General features: G+C 40.9%; 1 protein-coding gene across 2 annotated transcripts in view; it reads right to left on the reverse strand.

Moving 5' to 3' along the window:
• TAF1B (TATA-box binding protein associated factor, RNA polymerase I subunit B) overlaps window positions 1–12,267 on the reverse strand; it is a 40,051-nt gene that overhangs the window by 18,232 nt on the left and 9,552 nt on the right. For both annotated transcript variants that reach the window (XM_084826662.1, XM_084826663.1), the window contains 3 exons: window positions 12,124–12,250; window positions 8,191–8,344; window positions 6,782–6,881 (listed from right to left, as the gene is read on the reverse strand). In XM_084826662.1, the coding sequence (XP_084682788.1) occupies window positions 6,782–6,881; window positions 8,191–8,344; window positions 12,124–12,250 (381 nt within the window). The remainder of the gene's footprint in view (window positions 1–6,781; window positions 6,882–8,190; window positions 8,345–12,123; window positions 12,251–12,267) is intronic.

Here is a 12,267-nt window from a genome sequence, read left to right on the forward strand (position 1 = left end):
ACAAAGCACATGTTCCTGGTGATGTAACAACGGAGGGTGTGCCTTGGATTACTAAAGGGCAACAAATGGCAGGGAAGAACAAATGTGTGGGTGAAATGCCTACAGCTTAACTTAGAGAGCTGCTTAATATCCTGACTTGCTCCAAAGAATAAACAATTCATGAAGAACGTTAACACTCAACCATGGAGGTAACATACTGACAGTGGGGAAAAAATCCACCATTTCCTCTGTACCTGAAACCGCCAAGACCGGCAATACCAATGAAATCAAACTATCTTGGGATAAAAAGCATTAGCCATAGAGACCAAGGTCTGGCTAGGGGAGAAAAGATTGTAAAAGATGTTGAATCTGGGGCAGCAACACTGTTCTGTTTGGCAATATGACTTCAGCGGCTAAAACTGTGCCCTCCCCATTTCTTACCCATCCTCACATTCAGCTTGGAGTAAATGTTACTCACTGATCAGCATGTCTGGAAGATACCAAAAGGCCACACACCATAAGTATGACTATTCTCATTCTCTCTCTCTCTCTCATTCACTCTCTCTCACTCTCTCTCTCTCTCTCTCTCACACACACACACACACACACACCCAAACAGTCTCCCACAGATCAACTCATGCAATTCAAATCATAGATCAACTCATGCAATCAGGCCATAAGCAAAGAGCTGGTGTATAGTATTCATACAGTTCTAAATTATTCACACATCTACATATTAATCAACATGAATTCTACTTCTGGGCAGAACAGAGTGATCATTATATAGTCCTGTGAGACAGATCTGGGTGAACATTTTCAAACAAGCAAATATGTAGGGAAGCACACAGAGCCACGACCATTAAGACACCCTAGCTCAGATCTCCCATATTTTCTCTTTCTACACACACACACACACACACACACACAAAATACAATGGCAGAAGACAAATTTAGGTTGAATTTGACCAACATTTCAGTAAGCCCATTTTCCTTCTCTATTAAGCAATGCTTCAACAGGCAAGAACAAGCCAGAGTTTCTGTTGCACAACAGCAGATTCTCATGACAGACCTGATTACAATAAATGTCAGAAATGAACTTCCTCCTCAGCTCTTTTTCAAGAGCCTCACCCTTGCTTATTGTCATTTCTGAAGACAGCTCAAGAGAGAAAATAAGATACTACATATACACCTGTTAATATTTCATTATCCCTCGTTGATTTTTTTCTTTTAAACATGAGAGTGAATAGAAGAGGTTCAAGTCCCCAAACGCTAACCAGACAGACAAGGAAGCTGCTAATTAAGGCATGAAAGAAAGGGGGAAATTGTGAACACAAATGCTTTGTGTTGTATATCTCATATAAATATGACAGGTAAATAGGACTAGTCCAAAATTCATACATCCTTGAGAGATTCATTACCCTTCTGGTTAAATGAAAGAAAGATGTTGCATATTAGAGAGAAAAGGTAACTAGTTGTTTTTTTTTAACCCAGAATCTAGAATATCCTATTTGCCTGTACATCATCACCACCACCACACACTGGGCTCACACAACCATCTCTGTCCAACTAAAAATAACAGTTGACACAAAACTGGGTTGTGGCACGAGTTCAGTGCATGTAGGAATCACAGCAATCATCAGAGTTGCTGATTTTGAGACTTGCTGAATTCACATTGACTAGGGGGAAGGGGTGTGTGGGGGTATCCTACACATCAAGACCCCGGAATGTAAAGTGGAACTGATGTCAAGAAAAAAGGGTGAACAAGACTTGGGGAGGGGGGGGAGTTGAGCAGTGGACCATGGATACAGCAACAGCTCATCCATGGAAGAGGCAGGTGGCAGTATCTTTCCAGAAGTCAACCTGAGAAGAAGGGGAGGATACTAGTGCTATAGTTCAAAATATTCCCCAAGCCAAGAGCCTGCCTGGAAGTAAAGGCCTACGTGTAAACAAGGACCTACTCATCAAGTATGGATGGAACGTGGGGTACAACAGGAAATGGGTGTGGTTGGGCGAGCTCCCTGGAAGAGTCATAGGAGGAAGAATCTCCTGAACTTCTTTCAGAAACAGAAGCAGCACAGATAAGAACCATGGGTGATAGCTAACCCTCTTTCCTCCTTCTAAAACAAGTGTGGGCAACTTGTGGCCCTCCAGATATTTTGGCCTACAATTCCCACTAGCCCTAGCTAACACAGCCAATGGTGAGGGATGATGGGAGTTGTAGGCCAAAGCATCTGGAGGGCGGCAAGCTGAAACTGTCAACCCCTGTTCTAAACCCTTGGGAAAGTGGTTGTGGTAGTCAGGGAAAAGAGGCATAAGGGTGGGGTGTGATGCACATCCACCCACACGCGCACTCATCAATCCAGTGTTTTGGAACTGTCTACTTCTTGACCCAGTTACAGTCTATAACAATTTCATTACAGTGGAATAAAAATGGCTGCATGAGTGGATCTACCCCAAGTCTTTTGATTCTTATATTAAATTCCATCTTCAGACCTGGCTGTTCCTTCCCAAAAGATCCAGTGGGAAGTTTTCTTCTCTTCAGTGAGTTGGCCAAAAGTGAATGCCACCAAGGAAGAATTTGTAATCTAAAATGAGAGGGTGAGGCACACGGAAGATGACAGCTAATTAACAAGCTGTCTGTCCTCCTCCATTTCTCAAACAACAAAACCTGGAGAACGTTTAAGGAAGCAGTATCAAATGCTTTTAATCTTCCATTGTACATTTTCTCGTCTGTAGTTAAAGTAGCTTAAGGAGCAAACACAGACAAAGGAAATTATTTTTGAGACATAACATTCATCAGAAACTTTGAGATGAATATGCCATATGAAGTCTGCAGTATATGAAATATATGCAATATGATTCATAGTTAAAAGCCATTTTTATGTCCACAGTATTTATAAGATTCAAATACGGAAAAGCTTCATTTATAGCTAAAAGGTGGATGAAATTCTACAGCAGTGGGCCAAACAAGGAAATAGGTATTATTCTTCAAAATTCTTAAGAAGGTGTATGACTTGTAGGCAGGAATTTAGAATATGTCAGACTAATATAGTAAGGTTTTGGCTTCCTCTGGTATATAATAGAATGATCTATAAAGCTCATGAACTACAGATAATTATCCCAAGGTTTCTATTCAATTCTCTAGTTTGAACCTTGTTGTAGACAGCAGGAAAACGTCTTTTCTCTCTGTAAACGTATGAGTCAGGTGGATTCTGTTAATTTCTTTTTAGAATAACAAGCTCCAGGATACTGTTAATTCATATGTATTGCTGGGTATGATTTAAGGTTGCTTAAATATTATACTTCGAAGGTTTAAATTTGATTGAATTTTATAATATTACTATTCTAGGTATATACTCACAGTATTGATATTTATCTACTTATATTTTGAATGTGTTAGTTTGACTGGAGCTGTAGAATGATTGAGAGATTTTAATTATTTGTATTTATTTCCTATTAAAATAAATAGATAAATGTCAAGCAATACCTTTTATTAGGCCAACTTCTGTTGCAGGAACAATATGGAAGCGTCCTAAATACAGAGAGAAATTTTCTTCAGGGAAAATGTGGAGGTAGCCAATTCCGAAGCTACACGCTGAGCAGCGTGGCACACTATCACAAATGTGTTTCCCCCCACCTCCTACTTGTTGCAAAAACCATGGCATCTGAAGCCGTGGTGGATGGCTCTTCCCATGGTGCTCCTACTGCAATGGTGCCATATTTCTGTAGTGCTGGCTGTGGCAGCAACAAGGGCTCCAAAATTTGCTTAGAGGCGAGAATGAAATCTCGTGGGGTGAGGGGCAGGATTTGGGGATGGGGAAAAGAGTGTGCTGCAAAAGGTGGGTAAGATCCCCACCTTTTACAGGGTCCCCTTGTGAGAATAAGATTTGACGAAGAAGTGCTAGTACTAATCAGTTACGTATTTTCTTTTCCACATGATAAATGACCAACGAGGTGCTTGCAGCACACACAATGGCTCCCACTAACATTTGAGAAATCTTGGGGAGTGGCAAGGTGAAGGTGAGGAGCTTGGTCCTCTTATGGGCACATGCGACTGAATGTGATGAGCACACGGTAAACACAACAAAACTTTGAGCGACTTCAACATGTCCTCACCCATCTATACAGAATGCCTAGTCATTAATTTTATTATGGCATGCATAGAGGCAATAATTGTTCCTCTCATTTTTGGAAACAGTACAGCTTGCATAAAGGCAAGAGAAACAATGCCACCGGCATAATGCCATTTGGCAGGACGCTCAGCTCTGTGGGTCTCTCATGCTTGCCTATGAGCAGGGCTGTCACCAACACGAAGTCCTTCAGAATCCTGCTCCTGTCCACAATCCAACACACAGTCAGTGTCAAATACGTCTGCAATTGGAACTTGGCTATATATCAGTGGTTATTTATTTGTTTGTTGTTGCTGTAAGTTGTAACTATTTATTGTTATGTTGTATTATGTATCAATCTTAACAGTGATTTAGTATTTTCGTCTGCAAACTGCTTAGAGATTTTATTATATCAGTGATGTGTAAATATTATAAATAAATAATATCAATGGTAATAATGCAATTGCTGGTCAAGGCCTTTGATCACCTCATCAGCCACCACTGAAGTGAGCTTTGACACACCTTTACTTGAAAAACAGTGGCAGGAGGGGTCTTCCCATTTCAGGACTGCTGTGTCCGGTAAACCTAAGGATCATTTCTCTTCCACACGCAAGAAGGGAAACATGTCCACTGCAGGGATGGGAACTGGTGTTGTGGCAAGAGCAATGGTGGTAGGATTTGTGGGATGTCAAGGCTTCTTCCTCTCCACTGCTTTTTCAAGCATCTGTATGGGCCTGACCAGTGACGGCTGCAATGGTAGGGGCAGGGATGGTGGAGACCTGAACACAGCCCTGACTGTCAGCAGGAATCTTCCCAGCTTGGGGTGGTTGGCCTGCAGATGCTCATGGATGGCAGTTATCACAATACACAATCGCTTGACAGGCTTCCACAACCAGACTGTTACCTGGCAAACTTTGCAAGAAAAAACAAAGCTGTCCTCTAGGGTTAGTGAAAAGTGTTCCCAAATATAAGTTGTTTTGAGTTTCTTTGCCAGATTCACTGAGGGTTCCCAATCTGCTGCACTTCCCAATGATGGAGCCAATGATGCAGAGGTCCCTGTAGGTGACTGAGTCAGGAGGAAGCAGCTGATTCCCAGTGGCTTGGTGGTATGGGCACTAAGGCCTGGATAATGTAAGAGGAGGCCTGCTGGATCAGAGCACAGACCTATCCAGCACAGCATCCTGTTTCCCATAGTGACCAACCAGATATCTACTGGAAGCCCAACAGCAGGACATGAGGCCTTCATGGAGGAAGCTACATTGGCACAACTGGGATCTCCATGCCTTCTACAATGGAAACATCTTTTCTGCTTTCTTCAGCCTGCTGATGGACTTGATATTAGACTTGGGAGAAAACATTTAGCTGCTCCTCAAACAGATCTTGAAAATGAAGATCATCAGTAAGTTCAGCTAACTTCTCAGCAGAGGAACTCATACTCTGTTTCTTTTAAAAAATAGTGATTATTTTAACATGGTCTTTTATTCTTTTACCCTATTTCGTATTTTTATTGTTCAGTGCTCCAGAATCTGTCTGGATGTGGAGCAGTATACAAATGTTGTAATTAAATAAATAAAACAAATATTTTGGTGGGGAGTTCGGTGCTCTTTCTCTGATTTTTGGCACCCATTGTGCAACAGTGATGAGTGTCCTTCAGTAGCACTGAAGGACATGAAAGACAAAGAAAGAAAATGGTAGAACTGGCAACACAAAAAGCAGGTGCTGCCACCCTCCCCCCGGCTAACAAACATGCAGAGATATCAAAGCCAGGTAAATGACTGAAATGAAATAGAGAAGCAGCAAAACTTGATGACAAAAACGTGCAAAAAGCAGAAGCTGTTGGTGCCACCCCACCTCAACCCCTGTCCCGTACCTGGTAACAAACATAGGTATAGGAGGCATCACAAACCTTCCACATATATGACCAGTAAAGCTAAGTATACTGCAGAACAAACAAACACAGAAGCCCTTCTAGCCACCAGCAAAAACCCTCTACCTGGGAACACGCAGGTGTATGTAGCAAAGTAAAGTAAATGAAATGGTGGGGAGAATGCAAGAAAGTTACAAGACAGCTTTTTTTTACACAAACTTACCACATTGCACATGAAGTGGATCCCTTAAATTACCATTCACTTTCCATACCAGGAAGGCGGGGAAAAAACTTGGGTTCAAGTTCAACATCAAGTCTTTCCTGTGAACAAGACTCACTCTTGCACATGCTCAACACATCTGAGGTTAAAAAAAGGTACCTTTGCACACCTTTAAAGTGCATTCTTGCTGAGTACTATTCACAATAATGCAAAACATGTTGCTGAAAAACTTGAAGCACTATGAGAACTGCAGAGTCCCAAAACACAATGGAGCATCGTCTCTAGGAGCACCATAGTAAGGATAATAGCATAGTAGATTTATCCCTGCCTTTGATGTAGAGACCTAACCACCAATCTTTTTCTAGGTGAAATAAGCTCCAGTCATTTTTGCTTATGGGCCTTAGAAGATACACTACAAAATAGTAATAAATAACTCTACCAAATATAGAATCCTAATATAAATAGTAAGCAGAGAAATACTGCTACCAGTATTTTGAAAAATTGTGAAATCACTTAAGAATATCTACTTTAATTAATCAGAGCCACTATACATGCATGTAGTGGATAAACAGTATCACATAAGGCAGATGAATAAACAGAAATCACCTGTACATGAAAGATCTTGAAGTCAGTTCCATACATCTTCATCTCTTCTGGGAAATCTTTATAAGCATTCAAGTAAGGAATGTGACCATCCATTACTAGCCTGAGTGAAAGGGATAGAAGTAAAATCAGTATGTACATAGCAATTTAGTTCAATATGCACAGCAAAATTTAGTTACAAAGCTAAAACAACATAGTACATGACTGAAATCTCTAATCCCTGCTAAATATTCCATTTCAACTACCCTTAATTTATGAGAGCCAGAGTACAATAAGAAAGACGACTTGCTGCAGCCCTCCAGCCTTCACACCCTGCCAATACTGCACGGTTACATGGCTGTGTCATGCAGCTTGGACCCAGTGGGGGAAGTGGGTGGGCCCATGAAGAAATATCAATCAGCACAGAGGTAGGAGCTGCTTCAAAGAAATACCCCTTGGCTTAACTCTGGGAATGGTAGGTTTTTATTCCCCTTTTCTCAATTAGTAAAGACGAACTGAGGAAAAAGATACACTTCTCAGGCCACAGAAACTGCTCAGAATGCAGATTTCAGATTTAGCTTTGGGAGCTATTGCCCTCCTCTTTTCAAATTGTGGGGAAGGGGAAGAAGGAAAAACTGGCAGATGAGAAGGCTGGTGCTGAGCATTAGGAGCCAAACCAAAATTCAGAGTAGGGGGTGGGCTTGGCTTGGTAATGGCTAGGGGATTTCTGAATTGGGGGAATTTGTTTCAGACGTTCCTCATTCTAAAAGTTGTAGCCAGGGACAACATTGAAAGCAACGCTAGAGGCCATGTGCCGATAGCCCACAAGTTGAAGACTATATTTCACTGGTCTTCAACTTGTGGGTTGGGACCCATTACTGGGTCGCAGCCTGACCTTTGGTGGGCCACACCAGTAGCACTACATCCATACACATCTATGGTGGAAAAAAATTAAGAACTGGATTCCAAAATGCATATTTAGGCTAGAGGTGGGTCCCAGGTCTGAAAACATTGAAGACCACCAAGATATCATTGCAGAATGCTCTTCTCCAGGACTACCATACATGTACTTCCTTGGATTCTTTTCACAGACCAGTGAGAACACTTTCATTTCATTGGGTGTTGAGGGATTAATAAAGACTGCTTTTTAAATCTAATTTTAATTTTTGGTATTAGTTAAATTATATTGTTTTACTGCTTGTATGAATAATTTTTACTTGTGTTTGTAATCTGCTTTTTGAAGTGTTCACTGTTAAAATGTGGCCTATGAATACTGTAAATCTACTTATTCACAACTGACCTAAAAATGTTGCAAGCCTTATACAATACAGCCAATCTTATCTTATTTTCCTACTGAAATAAAAAACCTATACTTGCATGCAAAACTGAAAGTAGGTTTAAAAACAAAATAGTTCATTAGGCATAGTTCTTACCTTATGAGATCCGATAACGTCATTGATTCTCTCAGCCAGAGCAATGCCAAATAGCAGAAAGCCAAGGTCATTGGCATTGACATTCTCATGTCCCCTTTCTTCCTTTTCAGTAAATACGAACTACCATCCACTGATCCAGACCACACAGATCTTACTGTGGAAAGAGTTTAGGAAATGTAAAGCAAGCTAGCCCATGATAGACTATACTGAATCAATACATACTTGCGGTAAACAAAAAAAAATCTGATAATCATGCTAGCACAAAATACTTTATCCCAAGTGGCAACTTACTTATCTTGATAATAGTCTGCCACAACCAGAGAAGTAAACAACGCTAAAACAATTGAATTAAGCCATGCAATACAGGAGAAGGTCTACACTTTCTTTAAATCTATAAGAACATATGAAGAGCTGTGCTGGATCAGATCAGAGGCCTATCTAGTCCCCAACACTCTGTACCCACAGTGGTCACCCAGAAGCAGAGTGCAATAGCACCCTCTCACTCATGCTGCCCAGCAACTGGCATACAGAGACATACTGCCCCAATGCTGGAGGCAACATATAGCCATCATGACTAGTAGCCACAGATAGCATTATCCTCCACGAATTTATCTAATCCCCATTTAAAGCCGTCCAAGTTGGTGGCCATCACTACATCTTGTCGTAGCAAATTCCATAGTTTAACAATGCAGCATGTGAAGAAGTACTTCCTTTTCTCTGCCCTAAATCTCCCACCATTCAGTTTCATGGGATTACCCCAGGTTCTAGGATTATGAGAGAAGAAGAAAAACTTCTCCCTATCAAGTTTCTCCACATCCCTAATTTTATACACCTCTATCAGGTCTCCTGCACTCGCCTTTTTTCTAAGCTAAAGAGCTCCAACATCGTAACCTTTCCTCATATGGGAGTTGCTCCAGCCCTTTGATTACTTTGGTTACCCCTTTCTGTGATGTAAGTGAAAACTTTAATGTGTTTGGAATTGGGGTCTTTTTTTTTCCCCAAATCTTATTCGCTAATCTCATCACACCAACATAGGAATTTTCCTAACTAGACAGATGAGAAATGCAGAACGAAAGGATAAAGAAAGCTGCCAAAACCACAAATTAGAGTGGGCTCAAAAGGTGTATGTGAGCATATCAGCAGATTAAATCTCTACAAAAGATTTCACTTCTCAGCATAGCCAGGAGGACAGCAAAGGAACTGATGTAATCTTTAAAGATTAAAGCAAATAATTAAGTGAATAAGTAGCTTTAATTAAAATACAAATGTTCCATACAAGTTAAGCTTATATTAGGTTAAAAATAATGTAAACATGGACCACCTAAGAAGAATGTAAGATTTATTACTCAAACAATAGAAGGAACGCCACAGCATAAAAGTTCACTTAATACTTAATACATTTAAAAGTGATGTAGGAAAAGTTTAATCAATGAAATACAAAAACTCAGCCACAAGGCTGGGAGAATACAATAACTGCTTTTTTCTTCTGCAGCATTAAAAGAGAGTCACTGTAAATCAGCAGCTATTACTCCTTAGAGACTCAGATTTTATGCCGCACAATAAGCCAAGCTGGTTCTCTCTTGTTTCTTTTGAGGTGCTTAGTCAAGCCCCAATGTGAATAATTGAGGAAAAAATAGATGTTACACCAACTGTACCCTGTATGCAGGTAACTTTCTATTAAGGACCTAGCAAAATGTTACATGCAAATGCATTACAAAATCCTGATGGCATTGTGTTGGCTTGCCTTCCCAAAATCTAACATTTCCTACAAGATTGTGTGGACACTGATGCATTATAGCTATTAATAGCAGCAGTGGTATTACTTTGCCTTTACTGGCTCTAAACAAAGCGACTCAAAATAGTTACTCAAAAAACACGCTTCAGTGCGTGGCTTCGAAAAACTTAGAAGGAAACACAGGAGCTCTTTTGAATGACTATTGTATATACATGAGTCACAGAACAAAAGGTATGAACCTCAGTTAATCCTTTCAGTCATCAGTTTTACCTTTTTCATGTATAGGCTGTGTCTCAAGAGCACCAATGATAGAAATTCTATTGCTAACTCCACATTCAGTCTGATTTACAATAATCCTTGTGTTCTATTCGTAGCCATCATGTTAATACAGCAGCTTTTCATTTTATTTGTTCTAGATTATGCAGGGCATATTAGACAGTCAGCATTAAACCTAACACAACATACAATTTAAGACATGTCATAACAACCTACAATTTTAATAGGCTTCCCAAACAATGTCTATATACTGCATCAAATGGAAGGTTTCAACCTGCCAACTTGGAGAACAATCACCTGACAGTCAGTACAGATAAACATCTAAAAAACCCAAGCATCCCATAATACCCAATTGTTACAGAAACAGATCTGAAGCTCCCATTTGTCAGCCATTAGCAATATGGTAAAATATGTAGCTCTGAAGTTTGAGGAATCATATTTAATTTCTGTCCCATTACTGCTCACCTGCACAAGCCTCTTTTAGAACACAGATGCTCTTTGAAAAATTTATTCAAAGCAAGAGAGACTGCACAGTGTCAATGGCTTTTGCACAGGATGCTGCCAGGACTTGCACGATAAAGAACAGGCATGAGACACAAACAGTTTCCACATCTCTGCCTTATCAACTACCATTTGTTAATCCTATTGATTAAATTATTCCGGCTACCCATGCATAAGTTAAGGAAACCACGCAGTATGGGTTGTTTTCCTCCCCGCTGCCGCTCACGCGCGCAGCATTTGCTTAATTACCCGCGTCATGTCGCAGATTGCCATGATGTCCGAACCCAGTGCACGACGGAGGTAGCTTCTAACCAATCTCACAACCCCTACTACAAGCCATGGGTTGTGGGGTGGGTTAGAAGGCAGCCCCACTAAGCTACGTTTGGACAACATGGTAACCCACACCATGGCACAGGTAATTAAGCAAATGGCAGGCACGGGCGGAGGAAACAAGCCATACTGCATGGTTTCCCTTGCTGATCACGCAACCCCAGCCTACATGAGCCTTATTAAAAAGGACATGTATTCACACTAGTTCTACAAAAAAGTATAGTAGACCACACCTCCAGGTGCCATTATGTGCCATAAAATGCTCCTGTAAAATCTTCTTTTCCAAGAAGGAGCCCCCAACACCCATTGATCTTTGCTTCAGCACTGGTTCAGCTACAGAAACGATTCCCCCATCTCAACTTTACAGAATATCAGTTTCCGCACTAGTTGCTCATATGCCTACTCTCCCACACCCTACCAAGCACTTAATCCTTCTTCAGCGCCAAATTCTCCAGCTCTTGTTCAGCCTCATGATTGCAGCAGCCTTGCTCTATCCTAAGATACATGTCACTGCAGCATCTGCAACTAGACATGCACTTAGGACACACAATGGCCTGGTTCGCATGTAACGACAACCCATAGGTTTTTTAACCCATGGGTTGCTGGGGCTGAGTGCAAACACGTGAGCGTGTTAAACAATCCAGAGTTTGAACCTATGGGGGGGAGGAGTTAAAACTCTGGGATGTTTAACCCTCGACAACCCAGAGTGCTGGGTTCAGACATCACGACTAACAACTCAGGAATGGGGTGTTCCTGGTCTTTTTCAGAAAGCAGATACAAAGCAGAAGGGGTAAGCGGGCAGGAGGCAGTGGACTTGCTCACTCCTGCCAATTTATGAGTTGTTTAATCCATGAATTGGCGATACATTCAGAACAGGTTAATACTACCACGCTTTCAGAATTTTCACTGAGGCCAAGGAGGCTACATTTTTTTTAAGATTATGACTAAAATCAATGTTTTCTGGGATTGTTATATACATTAGTCAGCCAGATATGCCTTTTACTCACCCAGAGCAACCAAGCAATATGGTCTTTTCATATCTAAACTAATTAGATTAAAAAGTGAACAGCCCAAGGTACATTTATTCTTACCTGATGTCTTGCTAGAAGAAACTCCTCCGATGCTAGATTCAGATGCCATATCTGTATCAGTTGCAGAGGAAGTCAAGCCAAGAAGTTTAGTAATATCTAGCTCCTCTTCAGTGTCTGTACTCTGCATCTGTTTCAAAATAAATA

Source organism: Heloderma suspectum, chromosome 1 (genome assembly GCF_057233095.1).
Source record: "Heloderma suspectum isolate Gila_16-S chromosome 1, 16-S_ref, whole genome shotgun sequence".
NCBI lineage: Eukaryota > Metazoa > Chordata > Lepidosauria > Squamata > Helodermatidae > Heloderma > Heloderma suspectum.